At 48.8% G+C, this 27,487-nt stretch overlaps 6 protein-coding genes and 1 pseudogene across 6 annotated transcripts in view; 4 read left to right on the plus strand and 3 right to left on the minus strand.

Moving 5' to 3' along the window:
• The first annotated feature begins 78 nt into the window (after nucleotides 1–78).
• On the plus strand, nucleotides 79–1,748 carry LOC120894249 (serine/threonine-protein phosphatase 6 catalytic subunit-like). Its single transcript, XM_040296725.1, has 4 exons — nucleotides 79–404; nucleotides 660–788; nucleotides 867–1,025; nucleotides 1,130–1,748. The coding sequence occupies exons 1-4, from the start codon at nucleotides 237–239 to the stop codon at nucleotides 1,592–1,594; spliced, it is 921 nt and encodes a 306-aa protein (XP_040152659.1). The 5' UTR covers nucleotides 79–236; the 3' UTR covers nucleotides 1,595–1,748.
• A 39-nt stretch (nucleotides 1,749–1,787) lies between these two features.
• On the minus strand, nucleotides 1,788–5,091 carry LOC120894251 (protein suppressor of forked-like). Its single transcript, XM_040296727.1, has 9 exons — nucleotides 4,813–5,091; nucleotides 4,620–4,733; nucleotides 4,330–4,538; nucleotides 3,860–4,247; nucleotides 3,582–3,773; nucleotides 3,318–3,509; nucleotides 2,999–3,245; nucleotides 2,358–2,925; nucleotides 1,788–2,276 (listed from the first exon to the last, which is right to left on the minus strand). Exons 1-9 carry the CDS (start codon nucleotides 4,849–4,851, stop codon nucleotides 2,060–2,062), a joined length of 2,166 nt encoding a protein of 721 aa, XP_040152661.1. The 5' UTR covers nucleotides 4,852–5,091; the 3' UTR covers nucleotides 1,788–2,059.
• A 670-nt stretch (nucleotides 5,092–5,761) lies between these two features.
• On the plus strand, nucleotides 5,762–7,950 carry LOC120893777 (annotated as a pseudogene).
• An 859-nt stretch (nucleotides 7,951–8,809) lies between these two features.
• Nucleotides 8,810–19,486, plus strand: LOC120893769 (clathrin heavy chain-like). Its single transcript, XM_040295869.1, is given in 11 exon segments — nucleotides 8,810–8,921; nucleotides 11,248–11,568; nucleotides 12,872–13,334; nucleotides 13,445–13,774; nucleotides 13,777–14,672; nucleotides 14,675–17,219; nucleotides 17,222–17,491; nucleotides 17,572–17,738; nucleotides 17,835–17,921; nucleotides 18,017–18,191; nucleotides 18,194–19,486. Coding segments are annotated over 10 exon segments (5,022 nt in total). The 5' UTR covers nucleotides 8,810–8,921; nucleotides 11,248–11,526; the 3' UTR covers nucleotides 18,241–19,486.
• A 2,475-nt stretch (nucleotides 19,487–21,961) lies between these two features.
• On the minus strand, nucleotides 21,962–23,518 carry LOC120894104. The gene is made up of 6 exons (XM_040296486.1): nucleotides 23,302–23,518; nucleotides 22,954–23,222; nucleotides 22,754–22,875; nucleotides 22,582–22,660; nucleotides 22,366–22,505; nucleotides 21,962–22,287 (listed from the first exon to the last, which is right to left on the minus strand). The coding sequence occupies exons 1-6, from the start codon at nucleotides 23,412–23,414 to the stop codon at nucleotides 21,970–21,972; spliced, it is 1,041 nt and encodes a 346-aa protein (XP_040152420.1). The 5' UTR covers nucleotides 23,415–23,518; the 3' UTR covers nucleotides 21,962–21,969.
• Nucleotides 23,519–26,658: 3,140 nt separating this feature from the next.
• LOC120896913 (protein ROP-like) lies at nucleotides 26,659–27,147 on the minus strand. Its single transcript, XM_040301437.1, has 3 exons — nucleotides 27,099–27,147; nucleotides 26,844–27,027; nucleotides 26,659–26,753 (listed from the first exon to the last, which is right to left on the minus strand). Exons 1-3 carry the CDS (start codon nucleotides 27,141–27,143, stop codon nucleotides 26,686–26,688), a joined length of 297 nt encoding a protein of 98 aa, XP_040157371.1. The 5' UTR covers nucleotides 27,144–27,147; the 3' UTR covers nucleotides 26,659–26,685.
• Nucleotides 27,148–27,413: 266 nt separating this feature from the next.
• Nucleotides 27,414–27,487, plus strand: part of LOC120897874 (argininosuccinate synthase-like) — a 1,269-nt gene continuing 1,195 nt past the window's right edge. The window contains 1 exon segment of the mRNA XM_040303013.1: nucleotides 27,414–27,422. Coding sequence (XP_040158947.1) covers nucleotides 27,414–27,422 — 9 coding nt within the window.

Raw genomic sequence — 27,487 nt, forward strand, 5'->3', positions numbered from 1 at the left:
ATTTATAGCGACATCAAAAATTACGGTCAAAAACACACTACTACTAACCTTGATCAACTTAACGTCGACCTTTGTTTGACAGCAGGTTCCACACAGAAGAGCCGAAGGGGTGACTCGCATTGTGTTGTTTCTTCGCAAGATTTCGCTACCCCATATCACCGTGTCCGAGATAAATCCTACAAAGCGACCACGAATCTTCCACCCCCACTCCCTGCCAGCAGCGTACCCGCGGAGCCATGGCTTCGGACCTGGACCAGTGGATCGAAATTGTGAAGCAGTGCAAGTACCTGCCGGAAAATGATCTCAAGAAGCTGTGCGACATCGTCTGCGAGCTGCTGATCGAGGAATCGAACGTACAGCCCGTCAGCACACCCGTCACCGTTTGCGGCGATATCCATGGACAGGTTCGTTTTGTCACCCGCCCCGTCATCTTTCTTACCGAACTGCGTATATATTTAGATGAATCACGCGTCACCGCCGGTCGGCCGGTGCGAGGGCGATAAGAATAAATGCCCGGCCGCACTTGCCCCGTGGCCCATCCCAACCCTCGGATCCATGCGCTGCGGGCGATTTTTGTCGTTCGTGGCGGGGACACCTGCAGGTCTATTTTCAATTCCCCATCCATCGCCCTTACACCGCTCGCTTCTTGTCGTTCGCAGTTTTACGATTTGGAAGAGTTGTTCCGCACCGGTGGCCAAGTGCCGGACACGAACTACATCTTTATGGGAGACTTTGTGGATCGGGGATACTACAGTCTGGAAACGTTCACGCGCTTGCTTACGCTAAAGGTACGGTAGGGTGTACCTCGCCCCGTCCCGGGGGCTGGCATGATCTGTTTGACGAGCGCGCAATTTTCCGATTTGCAGGCACGGTACCCGAACAAAATCACGCTGCTGCGAGGAAACCACGAGTCGCGCCAAATCACCAAAGTGTACGGATTTTACGATGAATGTTACACGAAGTACGGTAACGCTAGTCCGTGGAAGTATTGCTGTAGGGTGTTTGACCTTCTAACAATTGCCGCGGTAAGAGCACGCCGATGGAAAGCAGGATATGTCCATCTCCCTCCCGTGCACTGTAGACAGTTTTGATAACGGGCATGTTTCTGCTTCGCACTTCCCACTTCCAGATTATTGAAGAACAAGTTCTTTGCGTTCACGGTGGCCTTAGTCCGGAAATCAAAACGCTCGATCAAATTCGAACCATTAACCGTGACCAGGAGATACCGCACAAGGGCGCATTTTGTGATCTGGTTTGGTCGGATCCGGACGACATCGACACGTGGGCGGAGAGTCCGCGCGGTGCCGGCTGGCTGTTCGGGTCGGCGGTGACGCGCGACTTTATGGAGATCAACATGCTGAAGATGATCTGCCGGGCGCATCAGCTAGTACACGAGGGTATTAACTACCAGTTCGACCGAAAGCTGGTGACGGTCTGGTCGGCACCGAACTACTGCTACCGCTGTGGCAACGTCGCCTCGATACTAGAGTTTAAAGAAAATGACATTGATGATCCAAAGGTGAAAATATTCAAAGCCGTCCCGAACGAAGAACGCGTCATACCAAGCCAGCGCATTACGCCTTATTTCCTGTGAACCGAGCTATGCTACTGACGGGATGCAGGCCGGAACCTTCGGCGCTACGTTGTTTTCATGCCGAGCCGCAGATCGACGCATTACTGCTCTACAGTTATTGAACGTATTTTTGCACAATAAAAACTATCAAACTTCCTAGAAGCAAAGTGAAAAACACTGCCCCAGACCCGGCGGCATCGATCATTTCTATCTATACAGGGTTTCGTTTGTTTGTTTTATTCATGTTAGACGTCATTCATACCTGCCCGTGGCCGAATGTTTGCATCGCACACTGCCTCTGTACATTCCGGTATGCTGATTACCAGCCACAATGATTTTGTCCTCTAAAACTTTCTCAGAGCGTGGATATGACGAGCTCGCCTAGTCCTTACAAATATATGTTACAACTATGTATGTTTCCGGCAGCGGGCGAAACACTGTTCCTAAAAGCATAATCCCGTGGCGTCGCAGGCTATCATCATGCATTCACTTGAACCGTTTCTGCTGTCTTAGACGGTAGATATCGTTGGCGGGCGGGGCTGGTGCCACCGCTTCATCGTCACTGTCCTCTCCGCCCGGTGCCATGCGCCGCCGCTTAAGGCCACCTTCGCTCGCGTACGTACTATCGTCCACGATCCAGTGGACCGATTTGGCGAGCTCGAACAATCTCGAATCGGCAGTACTATCGCTTGGCGGTGGGGAACTATGGAACGGAAAACCAAAACAAAATTTAACATGCGCTGAAAAATCGCCTAAACATACTAGAAGTTGGTAGGCGTAGAACGTACCTTCAGGTAGTTGGATGCGATTGAACACTTCTATTATCTTGTCGACCGAAACGAACGGACCCTGGAAGCTTACGGGCGGTGGCAAAATAGCGCACAAGGCGGCAAGTGCAGCCGGCTGCGGGAACGTACCACCCGGCACGGGATGCTCGCCTGGGAATGCATTCGGTTTCGGTTTGTACGGTATCATCTGGCTGAAGTCGGGCCGGGCAAGCTGCTGCGGCTGCTCCGGCTGCTCCGGGACTGGTGCGGGCGGCGGTTTCACCCCGGTCACGCTGAGCATTCCTCGCGTTTCGCTGTACCCGATCGATTTCAGCTCGGACGGCGAGCATGGGTAGAGATCAAGAAACTTGTAACGATCAACAAGTTGCGCCGTTTCCTTGCCTTCAAACTCCTTCAGCTTCTCCAGCACGGCGCTGCGGCGACGCTCGACCTTCACGATACTAGACAGATCCCCAATGTTGGACTCGAACTCCAGGAAGCGGTTCCAAACTTCGACCGACAGCTGTGGCGTTAGTCCTCCCGACGAGAGCACCCGCTCAAACAGGACGCGGGTGTTGTTGTCCTCTAAAAATAAGAAACAGTTGAGCTTTTGAAGTATTCCGATGCAAACGCGACATGCTTACGCTGCTGAACGTACCATTCAAATGCGACAAATAGTCGATGTAGCACATGACGTATTCAGGACTACCACCGAAGCGTTTCAGCCCCAGTTCGAATATCCGAAAGGCGATATCCTTATCCTTGCTGCAATAGTACTCCATCAGTGCGGCCGCCACAAACACGTGATAGGTGGAGCGCACGTCCTCGCGTGCCTTCTTAAACACGGCTCTGGCCGATTTGATTCCCTCCGCCCGGCGTGCAAACTTCATGTACTGTATGTAAGCCTAAAAATGGGAAAGCAAGGAAAAATGTGTCATTTTCACCACTCGTAAACCCGTGACAAACACAACACGTACCAGTGTCGGATCAATGTCGTTAATCGCGAGGAACTTATTGTACATCTGGTGCACTTTGTCGTACTTCAACCGCCCTTCCTCGAAATCGGCATAAGCAAAGTAGAGTAACGCGTTGCGGCTCAACACAGAGTTGATAGCACGCTCCAGAATGTTTGCTGCCTCATCGCTGAATACTTTGGCCGCATTGAGATCCTAAAATCGATGATAAGAATCACACACAACCTTGCTTTAAAGTCCTTTACCGGGATTCGTTCGGTTACGTACCCCTTTCTCCACGAGCAGCTTCGAGCTTTGATCGAGATACTGAGCCGCCTGATGCCACACGGCTGGATGATGTGTAAGAACGAGCAAACATTGCTCGATTGCAAACATAACGCGGCGTGTTACTAGCGCATTATCTTCACTGCGCAACGGATTGGACTTTTCAAACGCAATGTACTTTTTCCACAGCTCCACCTGTCAAAGTAAATGCATTATTGAATCGGCAATGACTACATATGTCACCAGCTGAGCCTTTGCTCTTTTCCGATCGTCACACGCACCTGCTTAATTTCTTCCTTCGTTACCGTCGGTGGTACGGCCGGCAGGTTCCGGTTCAGACCCTTGGTCACAATTTCCAGCTCTTTCGCAACGCGCCGCGCGTTCATGTAATCTCGCGACCGCTCCACGCTCATCTTTTCCGATATGATCGGATTAATGTTCTGCTCGAACGCGATGTAATCTTTCCACAGGTGTTCGATGCCGATGATTGGCGTGATGACCGCGCGTTGGTACACCTTCCGGACGGCCGTTATTTTCTGATTTTCCGCATAGCTGCCCACAGCATCGACGCTCTTCAGGAACATGATGTAGTCGGTCCAGATGGAGAACGAGTGCAGATCCATGCCGATCTTTTCTAGCGCGAAATCGTACGCCTGTGCCATCTTTTCCCTAAAACAAACAAAAGCAAGGTAAGGTAATGAAGGTTACTCAAAATTATGCTACCCCAATGGGTGGTTCTGGGAACGCTTACTTGTGTGTACTGAGTCCAGCTTTCGTTTCCTTCACGTAAGTCAGGTAAAGTTTCCACAGATCGATGTTTAGGATCTTGACCAAACACCGCTGGAAGAGCTTCTCCACTCGCTCGTAATTGCGGTACTTCATCTCCTGCTCGATGTACACCTTCCAGTACCGAGCGGTCGTCGGAAATACACACACCAACGATTCGTACAACGATCGAACCTACAAGTAATGTGACATATTTTAGTGCATTTCAGCACACTGTATCTAACTGTTTTTGTTGCAATTTTTGTCGTGTTTTACCTCGTTCACATGCCGGCTTTGCCCTTCGCGTACCAAAAGCGACCAGGATTCCACATCGAATGGTCGCACTTCGACCGTTTGCTGCGCCCGAACTAATCGCTCATGGCCCCATTCCTAGCCAGACAGGGAATAGGTTGGAAATTGGTTTACCAAACGTATTACAATGACAATCCATCACGATGCAACAACTTACTATATCAAACTTAAGCTGGTCCTTTAGTTGTTGTGTCATTTTGCGGCGTGCTTTGCTGCAGAGTGTTTGACTATCGCGCAAATCGAACAATTGCAGCCGGTCACGGAAACGCACGAACGAGCAGCCTTAACCAGCAGCCGTAACACGGTAGTAGCGGATTGAGCTACGGAAATTATCTCCGATTCTAAAGCTATACAACAAGTAAAGTATCGTGAAAAGAAAATGCCACTCGGTGCCACTGTTTGCCGATGTCAAAGTGTTTGACGCCTATAAACAAAACGTGTGACGGTGGAAGGTACGCTCACGACGCTTCTCTCACCAATACATTTACGCGCATTTTTGACAGTTGTGATTACAGGTGAGAAAAAAAAGTTTTAAGTTTGCGCATGTAACTAAAAGAAATAACAAAAACAAATTAACGAGGTTAAATGATAGCTGAAATATATTTAAGCATATTGCTATCGTATAATGAAAGCAAATATTTCAAACCATCGTATAAATTCCACACTTAGCATGTTTCTCCTGACCGAGAATTGAACACTGTGCTGCAAGAGCTTCATTTGAGCGGGCATTTCGTTTTTTAAATGTGATGCACGAGTCGCTTTACTACCGGAATTCAGATTAGCAAAAACACTTCATTCAATCGTTATTTCAGTCTTGTTTATCAAAATACGAAACAGAACTTGCTAACCGACAGTTCACGAAGAGAATAAAAAGGGTAGACTCTAAATCACATCGCTAACAAAACATAAAAACCATCCAGTGCTTCCCTGAACGTTTCAACAAAAAGCGAAGATACAGCCCATTTAATTTTGCCTAACACAATTTGTCTGAAACAGACACAATGATCCATGCTTCATCAATTACGGATCTTATCGGCGTAATCTTAAGCCTGATAACGCATCACAATAAAAATCAGCTTTCAGAAGTGTGATTTGATTTCGCCGCTTATCAACGGTTTTGGACTTCAGTGCTACTGTAAAATGGTTAGGTGACACAGCTAGAGTGTAATGGTTCGTATTGCTTAGACTGATCTTAAACCATTCGCACCTACAGTAATACTGGTGCGTAGTTGGTGCGCAAGGATGGGCAAGCTACCATACTATTTCGCACATCAAAATCAATACATCGCGGCTTTAGCAGGTAATTGAGTGGTGAAATTCGATTCTCTTCTTACCGAAGAAGTGTCACAGTTTTTAATTGTTCGTGTTGGTGCAACATTAAAATGTGTAACTAAGGATTTCACACGCTAAAGAATTTGAACGTTCGGCGACATGTGCTAGGTTAACAAATTAAAAATCAATTGTCTGTGGATGTGATAAGATTCATATATGTGTGAGATTGCGTAAACGAATTGTTTTTGTTTTGAAGCATAAACCAACACGTGTTTGACAGTGACGAGATAACTAACCGATCAATGAGTAGTATCAATGAGTATGATAATTATCTGAAACGCTGATAAAATGATCGATGAGCTCCAGCACATATCTCCGGACAGATTGAGGCGGTTGGACGATTGATCTTCCTTTTTCTCTCTATTTCGTAATAATGCGTACCGTTTACAGCTTCCTATGGCGTACTAACGATCGGAATGGTATTTGGCTGGTCCGCACCAGCAGGACCCCAGATACTCGAAAATGGCGAAGGAAACCTCAACCTGACTGACGATCAATTTTCTTGGACGATTGCCTTTATGCCTATCGGTGGTGCGATTGCGGCCATACCATGCGGGATGATGCTGAAATCGGAGGGACGCAAAAATACCATCCTTTTCTTCGTTTTACCACTACTTTTGGGTGTGCATTGATGGTCGTAGTAGGCCGAGTGAATCATTGTTGGTCAAGCCTGAGTGCTTATTGTCTGCATTGCAGGATGGGTGCTGTTGACGTGGGCCCAAGCCATAGTGATGATGTATCTGGGCCGCTTGCTGCAGGGATTCGCTGCAGGCGCTTACTCGATGTCCGTTCCTATCTACATTGGAGAAATAGCAGACCAACGTATTCGGGGCACTGTGGGCAGTTTCTTCCAGCTCATGCTGAACCTGGGCATGTTGATGTCATTCAGCATTTCCGCTGGCGTGAATGTGTTCCAGTTGAATATTATTTCCGGATTCATCGTCCTGCTGTTCGGTCCCATATTCATGCTGATGCCAGAAACTCCTTCCTGCTTGGTTGGTGTAGCACTGCAATCGAAGGAAATGAAAAAAATGAAACTAAAAACTCGCATTATCTACATTCCTCCTCGTAGCTTAAACGGGGCCACAAAACTAAAGCAGTCGAGACGCTCAAATGGTTGCGAGGACCAAAATGTGATGCTTTTACGAGATAGAGCAGCTCCAGCTGGAACAGGACGCACTGCTGAATCAACCCAAGAAATCGATTAAGAAATCATTATTCACCCCGGAAACGTTGAGTGCGCTGCTTGCGATGATCGGGCTGGTAACGTTCCTGCAAATGTCTGGCATCAACGCGGTACTGTTTTATGCTACAGATATTTTCATGGTAAATTACATACAAAATACTCTCCGATTCGCTTAATAACACGCCGTGCTCTTTGTTCAACAGAACGCTTCGGATTCGCTTAACCACGAGGTCGCTACCATTATCGTGGGTGCAATGCAGTTCTTCGGCACACTGCTGGCAGCATTCACCGTCGATCGAGTCGGACGCCGCTGGCTGTTAATGATTTCGGCCATCATAATGTGCGTATCGCATGTTGTGCTGGGCGTGTACTTTCATCTATTGCAAAACAGCCCAGCACAGGTGGAAGATCTCGAATGGCTACCCGTGTTTGCGCTGTCCCTGTTTGTGACGATGTTTTCGATCGGCTTTGGGCCCGTACCGTGGATCATGATCGGTGAAGTGTTTGCGATCGACGTGAAAGATCTCGCCAGCTCGCTGGCAACGTTCACCAGCTACGCACTGTCCTTTATGATGACGAAAACGTTTAATCCGCTTCGGAATGGGCTAGGCGAGGCTGGCACATTTTGGCTGTTTGGTGGATTCTGTATGCTTGGTGCCATTTTCGTATTTCTATTCGTGCCGGAAACAAAGGGTAAAACATTCGATCAGATACAAAAACGGTTAGCTAGCAGCAAAGTGTACTTCAGGGCGGAAAAGTAAGTGTTGTTGCGTGGGTAATTTTATTTGAATTGCTTTTAGTAGTGGACAACAAACAAACAATTTCGATTTTTTTGAGGCCCTCAACTACAACAATCAGCAACGGTTCTTCATAATTAAATTCTAGGCCCATTTGAGTGAAAAGGCTTACAAGATAGTAAATCTAACTATCTCGTAGCTGATATGACCGTATCGAAGGTACCAAAGGGGCAAAGAATTTATTGCAATTCGGTGAAAATCATTTACTCGATTTCATTATTACACATATATGTAGTCACCCGATATTAAAAGAATAAAGACAATAAATAATTTTCATTCATATAGACAATTGGTCGCTTTAAAATGGTTCGTATTCCTATAAAAACAATATGATATTGCATGACTGATCTTCACATCATTATGATCATTGTTCCGGTAGCCAACAGCTCTGTAACGTGTAACGCGGCTTCACACTCATGACTCAGCCAATGCAATATTCAGACTTTTGACACCATCAGAATTTATGATTCTTCAATAACCACAACATTGTGACCACCAGGTAAATCAACAATGAACCAGACGACTCCACTTTTTTATCTTCTTAACATGATAAGCCATGGCTAAAGTTCACTTGGCTTCTTCCGCAACATGTCTAGAGTGTAAAATAGGTGTGCCGTTGGCTAATGAAAACTACATTCTGCTAAACGAAAGCAATATCTTTGTTCTTCAGTGCTAACAACAAAGCAGTGCTTCTTGCGCAATAGAATGTTTCGGAGTCACAATAAAAAAACTGTTGCTCAACTGCTGTTTTTGAATCGGAATTTGAATCAGGAAGGCACGGACTCTACTGTGCAAATGCCACCACGGCTCGGCCATTGCCAATTACTCGTAGTCGCGTTTTATCCGTGCCGATAGGCAAACCGAACGGATAAACGAACTTTTACTGCATTTCATTTTCCAACTTGCAACTCATCTGACGGTTTTCGTGTGTGTGTTCTGTGCGTCTTGCGGGTAATTTTCTTTCGAGATTTCGTGCGTGAATTCCACCCTATATGCCTTTTGCAGCACGGATTGCAGTCCGTTGGCAGTGAACGTTTTGCTCTCTGGCGTGAAAGCGAACTGGCAGCGAAAAATTACCAATAAAACCCCACTAGCGGGACAGTGATACGTACGGACAAAGCTGCTGTGTTGGGCTTGAAAAATTTGCGCATCGCCGAGGTGTGGGAGGTGGTGCGCTTTGTAGTTACGAAGGGCCACCGTTTTCTCTCTCTCTTGGATGAAGAGTAAATCGGGAAGAGCTATTTTTCACTTGTATTCGATGATGACCCGCGTAAATGTATGTGGAGATGGTGAAGCTGTGTTGAAACTGGCCGCACTAGCTGGCCATACGGGATGCAAAGAAAATGGTGGCCATGGTTCCGTACGGCTGGGAACCGAAAATTAAACCTCTCTTGTGCGGCGGCCGGATATGTTACGGAATGAATGCTCTGTTAAGCAGCGGCAGGAAACGAACGAGCAGTGTGTGTAGGCAATGGGCGGAGGCGCCCAACGATGAAGTGATGTGGCACTTGGTCACCATAGTGTGTGTGTGCGTGCGTGTTGAAAAGAAGTGTGTGTGGGGCGGGGTCTTCCCAGTTGTGTGTACGGGAGGAAGAAAGTGACTCAACGAGCCATTTTGCTTGCGCCACTACACACAGAGAGCGGTTGCTCTGTCGCTGCGCAGGGAATGGGGAAACAGGGTGGCGGCATAATACCTGCCAGCCTACGTTACCTGCTACGAAACTGACACCAACACTAGCATACCGGCCCTAGCACAGACTGCTGCTGCTAATAGGAACAATATTCGCTTACGCGCGCGAGAAGGGCAACCGGACGACGACGAACGAACGAACGAAACTAATCTGATTGATGGGTGTCGAAATAATGGAGAGAAGCTCCTTTTACACACCACACCATGTGCCAATGGGGTTTCACCCCACTCTGGCTGGGTTCTGGTGGCCGCGGAGTGTGCGTGCGTCTGACCCGCTTTCGTGCGCCCGTGCAAGAAACATTGCACACTCTCCGCACTCGAGCATAATTTCAATAGTCAAAGATAATTTAATTTACCTTTCGGGAAGTGAGTTGTTTTCTTCACTTCTTTCAAACACCATTTCGCTCCCGCACACACCAGCGTGCGTGTGTGTATGGGCGAGTGCGGTGTGTTTATGGGCGAGTGCGGTGTGTGGTGGCTTTTCACTGATGGATAATAATTGGTAGTGGTATTGGTGCATCCGTTTTATGCTCTCTCCTTTGTCGTCCGCGCACTCTCTCTCTCTCTCGCTTCGTCGCGGCTCGCATCTTCGCTTCGTCATACATCCTGATATTTTTTCCTCACTCCGTTAGAATGCGCGTAATTGTTAGCCTTTGATGTATCTTTCTTGTTTCACAAAGTGCTACCATATCAGTGAAAAAAGTAATAGAAATTAAAACACATCATTTGGACGCATGACACCGAACGATATCTATGTGTGTGAAACAGTTCCCCTCTAGTCGTGGAACGGCCATATTGGAATTCAATTATTCAACGCACCTACACCATGAAGCTGCAGCGGCTTTGCTCCGTTAATGCTATGCGTGTGTGTTTCTTGCGACAAGTGCCACAATCTAGCCTTTTAAAACACCAATAACAAATAGGTTAAATGTTGAACTTCAGTAATGTTTTGAACAATTGCTGCGAGACATGCAATTGTAGGATGAACTGTGCTCCCGATGTACTGCGGTTTACGGCCTATTATTTCTAGCCGTATGTTTAATAATGGTACAAAAACTTGTTGTTATGCTACGAATCGTGTAAAGTAGGCTTCATGTTTCCTGGCTGTAGGTTGGTTGCTACACCACTACTTTCACTCGGGCTGTCTCGAAGTTGTGTGCGTACGATGATTGCGTTCCGTTTGCTTGGCAGACTCAGTCGAGATTGTGCCGTCATAGGAGAAGCTTTCTCGAGCCGTTAATGTGACTGCCGATCCCAGAGCTCGTAGCCTGTAGACTCATTCAAGGGTCGCTGCGGTCTCTTTGACTGGCCCGTTTTGTTGTAGATGTTGTGAGGGATATTGCTTAGAATTTGCCTTCCCGGAGGAAACGGTACGCTACCAACCAACAGTAAGCGACAGTGAACCAAGTAATCGTCCAACAGCATTTTCCCAATGCCTGTGTGGGATGGGATATCACCGGATATAAACGTTACTGATGATGGCCGTGCTCATCATCAAAATTGGGAATTGGGTTCAACATAGGCGATGCACATGCACATAAATCGTGGCGCTAGTGATATTAAACGTTTTGTGTTTCCATTCTCCAGTAGGGTCTCACGGAAAACCGTTCGATAAGGAACAAGGCAACAACACGCCGTACGACAATACCCCATCATCGTTCGGTACCGTTCGTGTCGTGTAGGATTACAGCAAACCGCCACAGTGTACAAGTGTGTGGCAAGCGAACGAATTCGAGTGGCGACGACGATAATCAGATATAACTGAATTAACTATCAAAAGCAAGTGTTCCTCTCCCCCCCCCCTTCGCCGAGACCGCGGAAGTGACCAACCAAGAAGACAAGCACTAGCATAAGCGCAGCCGGAAAATGTCGCAACAACTTCCGATACGTTTTCAGGAGCATTTACAGGTGAGTTTTATTCTATATTTGCTGTGTGTGAGTTGAGTACAAGCAGGGATAAAACGAAAGGAACATGTAAAGAATGACAGGACCCACCGATGACGTCGATGACCTAGAACTGTGGTCTGCACATCTCACTTTAAATAATGTGTTTAAGTGCTCTCTTGTGGGATGCAATAGCAGCGCACCCCGCTGCTGGAGATAATGAAGGAGAAAGGTGCTGGTCATGTGTTCTGAAAGGCCCGTGACGCCCCCTTTCACTGGTTTCACGGTGATGATAGTGTCACCCCCCACTATGGAATGACTGTTATGAATCATCCCTTTTTGGATAGCGTATTACGACAGAGAAGTTTTTGGGAGCATTCTTGAGTGTGGCAGAAATTGTGTTACTTCTTCTCTCCCAACTGTCACGTGTATTATGTGCATGCGGAGTAAGAAATCGATTCAGCGCTACGTTCATTGTGTCTGCCTGAGAAGTATGGGTAGGATAGGACCGTGATAGGAGCCGGAGGTGAAAGGAAAAGGACAGCAGCAGCACTAAGCGCGCGTGTCCCACAAGCGAATTAAACTACACCACCACCACCACGGGAAGGAAACGAGCGATTTGACATTACGCAATGGCCGTGGCTGGCATGGCATCCACTGCTGGGTGTTTCGATTTTCCCGAGCGAGATAGCTGGACCCATTTTTCCATACCAAAACGCCTGAAGGAGACTGAACCGTACCAGCTGGAAATGGACTTCCTCTGCCAGCGCTAAAGATAGAAACACTCACACGGATATACCTTCCGTAGCTTGAGGGGAAATTTAATTTCCCTTTGGTCGTCGGTCAGGTGCAGTTTTATTGACCGAGCACGCTTTATAGCACATTTATGAGATAGCTGCGGTCGGGGGTCGTTATGTGTCGGTGGAGGCTGTGCATTTTATTCTGCCAAGTCTTTGCACGGCCTGCTTAGTCAGAGGCTGTACAATGAAATGCAACGCTTTGCGATAGGAACAGGGAGGATGAAACGAACAAACAGCTCAACCAACTCCACGTCTGCAAAAATCCACCCGAGAATGTATTTCTTATCGTAATTTTCTTCTCTTTCTGGTACGCTTCCTTTCCCTTGTGAATTGCCGTCGGTACACAAATGTGCCCCTCCTCCGTTGGCACCACATACGCCGTGCACCACTGTTTGTCCATCCGCCCGCTGGTCTGTTATCATCTCCATCCCGAACTCGCCGAACCGATGGGCCGCCATACCATACATCCGCCTACCCCAAAAAAAAAAAAAATGGACGGTATCCATGGGGCCGGGTGCTGATTGCAGCTCACCAACATCAACATCAATGCGAGCTCGATCTCGTTCACCAATCTGACGATGGAGTCGGACAAGTTCATCTGCGTCCGGGAGAAGGTCGGTGAGACGGCGCAGGTCGTGATCATCGACATGAACGACGCACAGAACCCGATCCGACGACCGATCAGTGCCGATTCGGCGATCATGAACCCGGCGAGCAAGGTGATCGCACTGAAGGCGCAGAAAACGCTGCAAATCTTCAACATCGAGATGAAATCGAAGATGAAGGCGCACACGATGACGGAGGAGGTGGTGTTCTGGAAGTGGATCACGCTCAACACCCTGTCGCTGGTGACGGAGACGTCCGTGTACCACTGGTCGATGGAGGGCGACTCGACGCCGATCAAGATGTTCGAGCGCCATTCGTCGCTGAACGGCTGTCAGATCATCAACTATCGCACCGATCCGAAGCAGGCCTGGTTGCTGCTAGTCGGTAAGTAGTGTAGATATATACCCGCAAAGTTCGGTTCCCGGGGGTCCTATTGAATCGAGCAACCTCTAACGCTCTAACTTGGCTTCTAACTTTCTCAACCCGGGGCGTAGGTATTTCGGCACAGCAGAACCGTGTGATTGGCGCCATGCAGCTGTACTCGGTCGAGCGCAAGGTTTCGCAAGCGATCGAGGGCCACGCGGCCTCGTTCGCTACCTTCAAGATGGAGGAAAACAAGGAACTGTCGACGCTGTTCTGCTTTGCCGTCCGGTCGCAAACGGCAGCGAAGCTGCACATCATCGAGGTCGGCACGCCGCCGGCCGGCAACGTCGCCTTTACGAAGAAGGCCGTGGATGTGTTCTTCCCGCCGGAGGCGCAGAGCGACTTCCCGGTCGCGATGCAGGTTTCGCCGCGGTACGACGTGATCTATCTGATCACCAAGTACGGTACATCCACATGTACGACATCGAGACGGCGACCTGCATCTACATGAACCGCATCTCGGGCGACACGATCTTTGTGACCGCGCCGCACGAATCGAGCGGCGGCATCATCGGCGTTAACCGCAAGGGCCAGGTGCTGTCGGTGACGGTCGACGAGGAGCAGATCATCCCGTACATCAACACGGTGCTGCAGAACCCGGACCTGGCGCTGCGCATGGCGGTGCGCAACAATCTGTCCGGCGCGGAGGATCTGTTCGTGCGCAAGTTTAACCAGCTGTTCCAGAACGGCCAGTTTGCGGAGGCGGCCAAGGTGGCGGCGATCGCGCCGAAGGGCATCCTGCGCACGCCGCAAACGATCCAGAAGTTCCAGCAGGTGCCGGCCCAGCCGGGCACGAACTCGCCGCCGCTGCTGCAGTACTTCGGCATTCTGCTCGATCAGGGCAAGCTGAACAAGTACGAATCGCTCGAACTGTGCCGCCCGGTGCTGGCGCAGGGCCGCAAGCAGCTGTGCGAGAAGTGGCTGAAGGAGGAGAAGCTCGAGTGCAGCGAGGAGCTCGGCGATCTGGTGAAACCGTCCGATCCGACCCTTGCCCTCTCGATCTACCTGCGCTCGAACGTGCCGAACAAGGTGATCCAGTGCTTCGCCGAAACGGGCCAGTTCCAGAAGATTGTGCTGTACGCGAAGAAGGTCAACTACAGCCCGGACTACGTGTTTCTGCTGCGCTCGGTGATGCGCACCAACCCGGAGCAGGGGTCCGGCTTCGCGAGCATGCTGGTGGCGGACGAGGAGCCGCTCGCCGACATCAACCAGATCGTGGACATCTTCATGGAGCAGAACATGGTGCAGCAGTGTACGGCGTTCCTGCTCGACGCGCTCAAGAACAACCGCCCGGCGGAGGGGGGGCCCTGCAGACGCGCCTGCTCGAGATGAACCTGATGTCGGCGCCGCAGGTGGCGGACGCGATCCTTGGCAACGCCATGTTCACGCACTACGACCGTGCGCACATCGCGCAGCTGTGCGAGAAGGCCGGCCTGCTCCAACGCGCCCTCGAGCACTACACCGACCTGTACGACATTAAGCGGGCGGTCGTGCACACCCAGCTGCTGAACGGCGACTGGCTGGTGGGATTCTTCGGCACGCTCTCGGTGGAGGATTCGCTCGAGTGTCTGAAGGCGATGCTGACGGCCAACATTCGCCAGAATTTGCAGATCTGCGTGCAGATCGCGACCAAGTACCACGAGCAGCTGACGACGAAGGCGCTGATCGACCTGTTCGAGAGCTTCAAGAGCTACGAGGGGCTGTTCTACTTCCTCGGCTCGATCGTCAACTTCAGCCAGGATCCGGAGGTGCACTTCAAGTACATCCAGGCCGCCTGCAAGACCAACCAGATCAAGGAGGTGGAGCGCATCTGCCGCGAGTCGAACTGCTACAATGCGGAGCGCGTCAAGAACTTCCTGAAGGAGGCGAAGCTGACGGATCAGCTGCCGCTGATCATTGTGTGCGATCGGTTCGATTTCGTGCACGACCTGGTGCTGTACCTGTACCGCAACAGTCTGCAGAAGTACATCGAGATCTACGTGCAGAAGGTGAACCCGTCCCGTTTGCCGGTGGTCGTGGGCGGCCTGCTCGACGTCGACTGCTCCGAGGACATCATCAAGAACCTGATCCTGGTCGTGAAGGGCCAGTTCTCTACCGACGAGCTGGTGGAGGAGGTCGAGAAGCGCAATCGGCTGAAGCTGCTGCTGCCGTGGCTGGAGTCGCGCGTCCATGAAGGTTGCGTGGAGCCGGCCACCCACAACGCGCTGGCCAAGATCTACATCGACTCGAACAACAATCCGGAGCGTTTCCTGAAGGAAAACCAGTTCTACGACAGCCGCGTGGTGGGACGGTACTGCGAGAAGCGCGATCCGCATCTCGCGTGCGTTGCGTACGAGCGGGGCCAGTGCGATCGCGAGCTGATCGCGGTTTGTAACGAGAATTCGCTGTTCAAGTCGGAGGCCCGCTACCTGGTGCGCCGGCGCGACGCCGAGCTGTGGGCGGAAGTGTTGTCCGAGGCGAACCCTTACAAGCGGCAGCTGATCGACCAGGTGGTGCAGACGGCCCTGTCCGAGACGCAGGACCCGGATGACATCTCCGTCACGGTGAAGGCGTTCATGACGGCCGATTTGCCGAACGAGCTGATCGAGCTGCTGGAGAAGATCGTGCTCGACTCGTCCGTCTTCTCCGACCATCGCAACCTGCAGAATCTGCTCATTCTGACGGCGATCAAGGCGGACCGTAGCCGCGTGATGGACTACATCAACCGCCTGGACAACTACGACGCGCCCGACATCGCCAACATTGCGATCAACAACGAGCTGTACGAGGAGGCGTTCGCGATCTTCAAGAAGTTCGACGTGAACACGTCCGCCATCCAGGTGCTGATCGAGCAGGTGAACAATCTGGAGCGTGCGAACGAGTTTGCCGAGCGCTGCAACGAGCCGGCCGTCTGGTCGCAGCTGGCCCGCGCCCAGCTCCAGCAGGGCCTGGTAAAGGAGGCGATCGATAGCTACATCAAGGCGGACGACCCGAGTGCCTACATCGACGTGGTCGAGACGGCGAGCAAGAACGACTCGTGGGAGGACCTGGTGCGCTATCTGCAGATGGCGCGCAAGAAGGCGCGCGAGAGCTACATCGAGAGCGAGCTGATTTACGCGTACGCCCGCACGGGCCGGCTGGCCGATCTGGAGGAGTTTGTGTCCGGACCGAACCATGCCGACATTCAGAAGATCGGCGACCGCTGCTTCAACGACCGCATGTACGAGGCGGCCAAGCTGCTGTACAACAACGTGAGCAACTTTGCCCGGCTCGCGATCACGCTGGTGCATCTGCGCGAGTTCCAGGGCGCGGTGGACGGTGCCCGCAAGGCCAACTCGACGCGCACCTGGAAGGAGGTGTGCTTCGCCTGCGTCGACGCGGAAGAGTTCCGGCTGGCGCAGATGTGCGGTCTGCACATCGTGGTGCACGCGGACGAGCTGGAGGATCTGATCAACTACTACCAGGACCGGGGCTACTTCGAGGAGCTGATCGGGCTACTGGAAGCGGCCCTCGGGCTGGAGCGCGCGCACATGGGCATGTTTACTGAGCTGGCGATTCTGTACTCCAAGTACAAGCCGGCCAAGATGCGCGAGCATCTGGAGCTGTTCTGGTCGCGCGTCAACATTCCGAAGGTGCTGCGGGCCGCCGAGCAGGCGCACCTCTGGTCCGAGCTCGTGTTCCTGTACGACAAGTACGAGGAGTACGACAACGCGGTCCTCGCCATGATGGCGCATCCGTCCGAGGCGTGGCGCGAAGGGCACTTCAAGGACATCATCACCAAGGTGGCCAACATCGAGCTGTACTACAAGGCGATCCAGTTCTACCTGGACTACAAGCCGCTGCTGCTGAACGATATGCTGCTCGTGCTGGCCCCCGCATGGACCATACGCGCGCCGTCAGCTTCTTCACCAAACAGGGACACCTGCAGCTCGTCAAGACGTACCTGCGGTCGGTGCAGAGCCTGAACAACAAGGCAATCAACGAGGCGCTGAACGGGCTGCTGATCGACGAGGAGGACTATCAGGGCCTGCGGACGTCGATCGACGCGTTCGACAACTTTGACAACATTGCGCTGGCGCAGAAGCTCGAAAAGCACGAGCTCACCGAATTCCGTCGCATTGCTGCCTACCTGTACAAAGGTATGTTTTTTAATACGATTGTTTGCACCCTCGGAACACGTTTGCTAAACTGTACATGTGGCGCTCCTTTGCAATTGCAGGAAACAACCGCTGGAAGCAGAGCGTGGAGCTGTGCAAAAAGGACCGACTGTTCAAGGACGCGATGGAGTACGCGGCCGAGTCGCACCAGGGCGAGCTGGCGGAGGAACTGCTCGGATGGTTCTTGGAGCGGGGCGCATACGATTGCTTCGCGGCATGTCTATTCCAGGTAGGTTTGGCGGGCCCGGCCAGTTGGTGGCTAGTTCATTCCTGAACCTCTCCAAAACGAGTATAACACTCTTTTGTTGTTCTCTCTTTCTCACAGTGCTACGATTTGTTGCGGCCCGATGTAATACTAGAGCTCGCATGGCGCCACAACATCATGGACTTTGCTATGCCTTACATCATCCAGGTAATGATTTAGGACGAAATGGAACCTCTTACACACCACCCTGGTGCCACCTCCTGGTGCGTCCGTTATTGATGCAATCACTCTTCCCCCTTTAGGTGACGAGAGAATACACCTCCAAGGTTGACAAGCTGGAAGCGTCCGATGCCGAGCGACAGAAGGAGGGCGAAAGCACCGAACACAAATCCATCATCATGCCCGAACCGCAACTGATGCTGACTGCTGGCCCCGGTATCGGCATGCCCCAGTATGCGCCACAGTACGCCGGCGCGTACGTGCCCCGCAACCAAATATGCCCCCATACCAGTACGGTGGTATGTAAAATTGCACGTTAGCGCCTAGCAAGAAGCACAACTACATTCTACCGTGGACGGACGATCCAAAACACACATACACAACACTGTGCGAGCAGTAGTAGTAGAAGTAGTGGTAGTAGTAGTAGCGTAGGAAACAAGCATGTGTATAGAGAGTAATTCAGCTCCATCCTCCCCCTCCACCTCACACGCAATTTTGCGCAATGCTCCCTGTCTTCAACAATCATTCCCAAATTAACGATCGCGATTTGCGTCGTGCGTGTGTGACGCTTAGATTTGTCTTTTAGGCTCCTGCGGAAGCACACAGTATTGTGTATTTTTATGTTGTGCGCGCCGCTCTGTACGCCAAACGCGTAAGAGCATGCCCTTGTGCCGAACAGTTTCTCTGTGACTGTGAAATGTTTTCAGCTGCAATGCATGTAGCTGAATGTGTTTAACGTTTGTTATGTGAAATCCTTATCCGACTGTCTACCTTCCAGTTTTTGTTTCTTTTTGTCGCCGTCTGCGCAAACAAATTAGTGTAAGAAAGACAATGAGCACACACACACACATACACAATCTTGTCCATAACCCTTCATGCAGGATTGTACAGAGCGCTAGTGGTGCATCAGTGAAGTGTGCTAGTAGTTGACAGCATCATTGCCGCAGAGGATGAGAAGCAATTTAGACAGACATATGTAGACATTTCGCTCGCTCCCGTCATCCTGTGGATAGCATTTAGTACACGTGACTTATCCGTGAACATGCTTCCCTTGATTTTATGTCTAACCCACAACGTGTGTGTGTGTGTCGCCACTGCTGCTAATGCCATTGCTACTGGTTCTATGGCTCTGCTGCTGCACTGTTGCATTGCGCTCACGTAACCAACTTTCTGTCCGGCGTGTCGCGACCACTACAACACTCATCGTCTCATCCTTGAATTGCCGTTCCACACACACACACACACTCACACTACTACCACCCGCCGTGCAACCGTCCGTGTTGTGTCGGCGTCACGCGTTTTGGTACGCCGGCGCTGCGATACGAATCATCAGCATTTAGTTAAATTACTGCACGTGCGCCCAATAGGAGGATGACTTTCTGGGGGTTTCTTCCCGTTCTGGCTTTGCTTTTGCTAAACCCACACCAATACCATACCACCCACCAGTGTGGTGTAGTAGTAGTAGAGGAAAGTGGAAAGGCGACAGTGTGGCGACAGTGGTGCAAAAGCGCGGCTAGTTGTTAGAGTATATTATATATCTATTATAAAACATATATTAAACATTTGCGTAGTAACGATTATTCTGTAGTGTGTATGGGGCCACGCAAAGTGCACCACCTTCAATTTACTTGTGTACGAAATAAAGCGATAAAATGGTTTCGTTTTCAAATGTATTTACACTTGCTGCTCTGATTGTTTTGTGTTTGGATATCTCGCTCATCAAGAAACATTTCTCTAAACCCCTCCAGCAAAACGCATCGTAACACACACACACGTCCGTGAAACGCGTCGAATATCGTATTTTTGTCCTTAATTTCGCTGTCCTTCCTATCGATTCGACCCTTTACTTATTATAATTTGCTGCTATTTGGTTGAGTTGAGTAGTCAAATGTTTGGCAATGGTGTTGTTATCATAAATAATAATAATAATAATGTGTCCTGTTTGTTCTGTTTCGTTTCTTAGGTTTTAATTAAAGCAGCACTAAAAGTTAAAGAAAAACAAACTCTGATCCCCCTCCCACGAAGAGGAGAAACAAAACCAACCCGAAATGTGAACTATCATACATACCGAAAACAAAAGGACCAACAAATAGTGTTGAACTCCTGTTTGGCGTAATATGCTAAACATCTAAATGCAAACACACAAACACATTTATGCATCTTCAGACCTCAGACCTTCTCACAGCTGCGCGGGATAATGTTGTCCCCCCTTCGCACCGGTCAGATGCAACGTTCCTCTTTTACCTTGCAGTTGGATGGCAAGCAAGGACGTGCTGCGTTGCATGCGGGACGGGGCGCATATGATGACGCATATGCCTTCCAGGTTGGTGGAACACGGTTGCTGGGTTGATGAGTCATGAATGTAATAATTTTAAAGCATTGCCCTTCAGACAAACCACTATAAAAACAACACAAAACAAAAACGACACGTAAGACAAACGACTAAGCAAAATAAAAGTGAAAAAAGCGAAGGTGAAAGAATATTCGTTAGCAAATATTATATGCATCTAGTATTGCAGTATATTGTGAGTAGAAATTCAACTAAAATCGTTATCATTTATCTTATTGTTCACTAAGAAAATGAAAAAAGCTAGATGCAAAAGAGATGAATATATAACTATACTTATAAATTATATATATACATGCATAAAGAAAAGTTCTATACAGCGCGCGTAAAGAAAGCAGAAGTAGAATGATGATGTGTGCGTACGTGTATATAGGGAGCAGCATGCCGAGATGTGATGCTTTTCCTGTTATTATCGTTGTGTACAATTTATCCTAAAACGTAGGCATATAGACACAATGCAAACCATACCCCAGTACAGGATGCCGCCAAACATTTAACCATGTTGTGTACACAGCAAGAAATCAGCGTACGAACGATAGGAGGAATAACGCATCCGGAGCAATGTTCACACCCCGCCCAATCTCTACCAGAAATGCAATCAATGCTTAGTACTCATCCGAAAAGCAAAAGAAAAAAGACACACACGCGCAGGTTTACATAGGAAGAAGAGATAGGCGTAATGTTGGGTAACTTTTTCCGCAAGCATGGAATATACATAAGTAGTGAGAAAACAAATGAACGCATTCCTAGTACTATAGCAAGCACATCCCACTGGTAAGATTGCTTCACTCACGGTCCCACGTGGTTGCTGTTAGATGGCAGCAAATGCAAATGTCCTTGTTTGATAACAAAATTGCAGTATTTTTCTTCGTTTATTTGGCTTCCTGCACACAGTAATGCAGTAGGATTTGTTGAAGACGGACACTTGACTTTGAATGGTTTCGCTATTTGCACTCCAAATGATGCAAATCATCATTCCTTGTCGGTACGATACGATGCGGTATAAGAAACCGTGATGAATCAAACCTTTTCTCGCTAAAGCACACACACAATACAGTATTGTTAGGTGGAAGCAAGGATGATATGCGCGATATAGTTTTTATTTGCAAATTTTCTGCACTCTTCACCACTACTGGATTTGGTTTTCAAACTGGATTGCTGCTTGACTTTTACATTAAATGCACAAACGGAAGCCGAAAAAACGTTACAGTGTGCGGTAGTATCATTATTTTGTCCTGTTTTTTTATCGTCACAATATTTTATCCCACCATCATTATCGTTATTGTGCGGCCGACAGGCAGACAGGCTAAGCTTATTTATGCAATCTATAATTATTATTATATTAATTCACGTACGTTTTAATTACGGACCAGGGCAGTTTACACGATGAAGCGCTATGCCTACTGAGTTTTCCTGTACATTGCCCTGATGCATGGTACACAGAGTCTTCGACACAGAGTGCGCAGAAAGAGTAAAGTGTCACCGAACAGCTGGTTGATTGAAATTAAATGCTATCGTTTAAAACCTGAGTAAAAATCACACTAAGGAGCAAAAACAAAATGAACGAACAAACAAAACAACAATAATAAACGCGCGCGTGGCGAATGAATAAACTCAAAGTTGTCAAATAAATCGGCTAAGTAGTCTGTGTTGCCGCATTTGTGCCGCTTATACTCACATATTCTCCACTTAAAGTGCGGTTTTCCGTCGCTGCGTACCCTTCTCCGCACACAGACTGTGGCCTTCGTTGCGGAGTTTGGCAGCCGCCAGCCGGCGCACCTCGTGCAGTATCTCGATCTCCTCCTTGATGTGATCCAGCTGCGTTTCGACGTCCCCGCGCGGAGCTTTCGGCTGGGAGCCGCGCCGCTTGCGCAACAGTATGTACACGTGATTTATCGCATCTAGCAGGCAGTTGATGCTCGATTCGTTCTCCACCATGTAGCTCTTGACGACGGTGACCGATTTTTCCCAGCGCAATCCTTCCTCCTTTGCCGCAACGTACTGTGTCTGCGTAAGGCAAGCATCATACGGCATGTTAGGCGGCAGTTAGCACTTCGCACAGCGCAAAGACAATTGTATACGTACCAGAAGCTCCGACAAATCGTTGTTCAGCCCGGTAATGATGTGCAGGGCGGTCTTCGTTGCCTTGAACAGGTTCTGGCGAATTTCCTCGATTTCTTGAATCTTTTGCTGCTCTACGGCAGAAATTTCCACCTGAGCTAGTACTGGGGAAAGAGTAATGAGAGGAAAATGCGCATAGTGTAAGAAGAGGTGGATCGCTTTAAAGTTGGATCAACTTACACAATGAATCACAGCGCTGGATAAGATCTTGCATGGTTTCGTAAGTCTTCGATTCGGCAATTGTCTGTTCCATTACTTTCTGCAAACGGAAAGAAGATGTAGCGTCTTGTCACATGTCCGCTTGTAGTACACGAGTCACTCCCTATGTACATCATACTTCCTATGAACATACCTCAAACGGTTCAAATTGATTGATCGTCTCCTCATACTTCACCACAAACTCGTCCAGCTGCTCCAGATCCGACTCGAGCTGTGCGATCTTTTCTTCGTACTGTACATGTTTTTCCTTTTCCGCTTGACCTGTACAGGGATAGATGATACGGGGATAGAAATCAGAAGTTGTCAGCAATTAGACCTTTAGTTCAAGACAACGCTCGCCCGGGTGCTTGAATACCGTGTCCAGGGCGCCCTGTTCCTTCATTTCGCAATCCTTTAGAAAATCGTTCAACTCGACAAACTCTGCGCGCATCCGTTGCAGCAGATCGGTCGTCTGCTCCAGCCGCTTCCGGTTGGTGACCACCTGCCGTTGGGCCTGTTCACGCATCCGGTGCTGCTCCTTGGTGATTTCCATATACTCCCGGTCATTGTGAATGCCCTTAAGCTCGAACCCATTGCGGGCGACATCCCAACCGGGGACATTGCTGCAAGCCAAAATATATTACATCATCGGATTCGTCCACACCCTGTATATGTGGGTTCTATGGCCGTCGCGATACGTACATGTAGCACTTGTTGTTTAATTTGGATTCGAAGTAATTTTCTACTGCCTGTTCCGGGTTCTGGTCGTACTTCCCAAATACGCCCAGCTTCGTGATGGGTTTTCGACGCGGCATTCTATAGGTTCAACGTAATGTGATGATGCAGATAATGTTTTCTGAAACGGCACCACCAGCAACTGTGGGTAAGTCGCCCCGACTTTGCAGTTGCTTTTTCATCAAACAACAATCCGATGGAATTGCGATTGGTTTCCATGGCTACACGCCCACCGATGGCGTTTCTAGATTTCCCCAGTTGTCAAAAGGACACCAATTTGCTCGAGCAACAAAGCCACAACATCGTGGATAGGAACTTTCGGCAAATTAACAAACGAAATTAAGGCAGAATCAATCACACGCGTATTCTTCATTCGGATAAGTATTTATTAAATGTAATTGTCTATGCTATGAAACTGGAGGAAACTGGAGGAAGCCAAAATACAACTAAAATACAAGCCAACTTTTCCTCTGCACCTTGAATGGATAATCATCATTCTCCTTCCTTCCTTTCTCTTCCCTCTAATCGCACCGTTACGATGCCACACACCAACAACGTTCCATATCTTTTTTGTTTTGTTTGTTTTGTTTTTTCATCACGAAGAATCAACGCAAAGAAACCGCTCTTCGCTGCCGGGACTATCGAAAACCCGTCGTTTCTGATCTAAATAATTGGTGGGGTGGTAATTAAGGTTATGCTGCTAGTGTGCCGAGGAATTACATTCCACTCGGATCACACCTATTGGCGCTGCTGGCACTCTCCCGGGAAAGATTTGGTGGTGACAAATCGTACTCCTACTCTGCACGATCTATCAACGGAACACGCACGTTTTGCAATCCATGTACTGGTTCTTCTCTCCTGCATCTGTTTTCCAGTTTGATTTCCGTACTTAAAACCATAGTCCGCAGGGATCGTGTTTTCGAATGTCAGTTTCTTTCTTCGCGTTGATTCTTCCCAAATGCACACAAGAGTATATTAAATATGCTATTAGTTTAATAATTGAACGCTCGAAGATTTTAGATAGAAGTGTGTTATTGTGTACAGGGGGTCTTCTGTCTGTTCCGCTCTGTTCTGTGTGTGTTTTGCTCTTCACTGCGACCTACGACCAATCAATGGCAGAACATTATTGTTGGAGAGTTGTTTTATTGTTCTGGGTTCCGGGTTCCGCTTGTTCCTGGCGCAGAGCGTCGTGCCGTGGGATCCACAGCCGAAGAGATTGCTCATGCTAGTTATTCTTCTGTTCGGAATTTGCACACACACCGTAACATCTGCTCCGCTCCAAACATTCCAAGACAATAGAAGATAAATATATGGGTAGTAAGTATGTTGCTATATACGTTTGGTTTGGTTTCCGCATTACGATGCGTTTTGTAACATTCCTTCAAACTGATCAATTTTATACAACATTCTTCCATCTGACCTACTCGCGCTTTGTGATCTTTGCATATTTTCTCTTTTTTTTTTTTTGTTCGATCGTTCAACAAAACGATACAGACAAATTTAACTTAGTGTAATTTTTCTCTCAAGTGTTTGTAATTTCTCAAGCATTGCTCCATGCCAAAAGCTGAACGCGGTTTTCACTTTAATTTTCCCAATTTCACACAGCAAACGCTGCAAACACGTGCCCGTAGATCAATTTGCAGTTGTGTACCATAAGGAGAATGTGTTTGTGTGCACTGTGCTCTTTGGTTACACGCCTTTGCCGATCACATCGCATTCGCAGGCAAAGCGGGACGAAGAAGAAGAAAAGCATGCTTCAGAAGCAGCTCAAAACTATTCAATCGATACGTTGAATGGTATCGATCAATTAAGCCGGAAGCTTCTGCGCATACAATGCAGCACCGTACCGTAGCGGTGCGCCTCTCCCCACCATCTTCATCGACTGCCGCACGCGCCAGACGAAGAATTCAATTATTAGATCTGCAACATGGGTGCGCGCGTGTGGTGTTTTGTTTTAAAAACTAATCAATAATTTAGCAGTAACTTGTTCACATCTTTTTCAGCCCATTCCTAATCGCTATGATATATGAACTTCTTCACGTTAATATAGCTTTTAATGTGTGTTTGTGTTTGAGGGGTTTTGTGATTTGTTTTTGTTCTCTCTCTCTCTCTCTTTGTCGTATTTCTTATCCCTATTTCGTCTGGTGTATATTTATGCTAATGTGACTTTGTGGTAAATGTTTCCGCACAACTTATGTTTTGCTGATCCAAGCGCTGGCGCATTATTATTATTATTATTTTGAATGTGTGTTTGACTCGTGCATGATGCCATTTTGTTTCATTCCATTACATTGCTTTTGATATTTCTCCCCACTCACATCGCTGCTAATACTTCTTGCAAGTTAAACCGAAAGCGAATGGTTGAAAACTGTAACTGCGACCAACGGTTGGCCGAACTAATGCAACGGAAACTAACCCTCTAACTTCGCTTCGATGTAATTGGCTAATAAGATGATTGTATGTGCATGCTGCACAATCGATAATAAAACCATAGCTTATAACATAAACGATTAAAATCCAATATGACTATCCACACAAGTAACAACAAGTAGCGAAACAATCCGGAAACGTGATGCGTACCAGCGTACACTTTGTTTCCGACGGGAATCATGAAACGTACTAAACGGCATAATAGAGGAACGCAACAATACGCGAGTGCTTACGCAGTTACCTTGCGCGCCACTCTGTCTCTGCAAAATAAAGCAAGAAACGGAAGCAAATCACAATCGTTTTCCTTTGCAAAGGAATGTATCATTAAATAGTCTAAAGAGCTTGCAAAATGCCAACGGGTAAAGAAACGCAAAATCTGTCTCATTGATTATTATCAGATGCATTCCCCAGACCGGGTTGATATCTCCCTCCTTCGCACTCTGCGCAGAGTTTTGTAAGTGTTCAAACTTCAAATTTAACTCCCTTCTCGATCGGTGTTTCGGTTGTATGGCACCCCTAACCCGAACCTGTGGCTTTGTGTGAGTGTGTGGGGAGTTTGCTCGAACAGGAGTCGTGCATTCATTTTCTTAACAGATAACAAATAGAATACTCATCATCTTTATGACTGTCATACTGTCATACTGTTCCGCTCTTGGTAGAACAGCAATTCGAACACGGTCTGAGGATCACAAGGAAAGCGAACGGTGTTAAATCGGCGCAGCTCCATCGCCTCCACCCCTAGCGGCTGAATTGCACTGCCCGATCCACCTTACTCCTTGTTGAGCGAGCCCAGATCGCTGAGGAAGGTTTCCGGCGTCAGGATGTGGGACGAGCCGATGTACACCTCCCAGTTCTTGACGGCGGACGTGACCTCGTACGCGCAGCGGAATCTCCAGCTGCAGCCTCCGACCACAAACATAATTAGGCGCGGTACGTTCTTAACCGCCGTTTGCGATTTGTCCTTGTGCCAATGGCCGTAGCGTGCACTACTGGCGCAATGAGAAGAAAAAAGCGAGCATGAAACCGGATGGAACAATTAGTCAATTGGCGTGGTAGTTACGCGCCTGCACTACACTTACCTGGTTGGCGCATGGAAGCCGGCCATCTTTCTGCCACCGAGGAAGGGAAATGACGCTCGTCCAGCTTGTTGTCGATCGCGTCCTCCATGATGTCCTTGATGACGGGTGTCCAGCGGGACATTTGGTAGGTGTGTTCGTTGATGCGCTCCTTTCTCGGCACGGTGTACGATTTCTTGCGATTGCCCTAAAGTAGAAATGTTTGATTTTGTTTAGCTAAGCTTCACTATGGCCTGCACATCGCCGCTTGTCACTTACATCTGCAATAACGTTGATACCCAGATGGATAAGGTTGTGAATCATCTCGCTCCTTCTGGTCGTCTGTGCATGCGTGACCAGCTTGGTCAGATTCTCCTCCGAGATGCCGTTCTTGATCATGACGTACAGGGCGATAATGCGCACCTTGTCGTAGTTGGAAACGTTCTGGTCCAGCAGGATCGGCACAATGTTGCGCATGTGATCCTTGATCTTCTCGCCCTCCGCGTCCGTACCCATGGCCAGATCCTGCTCCACGCGGCACAGCTTATCGACGTACCCCTGGTACGATTTCATGCAATCCTCGGCCAGGTGCAGATGGGTCGAGTACTTGGACAGCTGCTTCTGGTACTGGGGCATCTTTTGATCATCTGCGACAGATCCTTCATGGA

This window comes from Anopheles arabiensis, chromosome 2 (assembly GCF_016920715.1).
Source record: "Anopheles arabiensis isolate DONGOLA chromosome 2, AaraD3, whole genome shotgun sequence".
Classification (NCBI taxonomy): Eukaryota; Metazoa; Arthropoda; class Insecta; order Diptera; family Culicidae; genus Anopheles; species Anopheles arabiensis.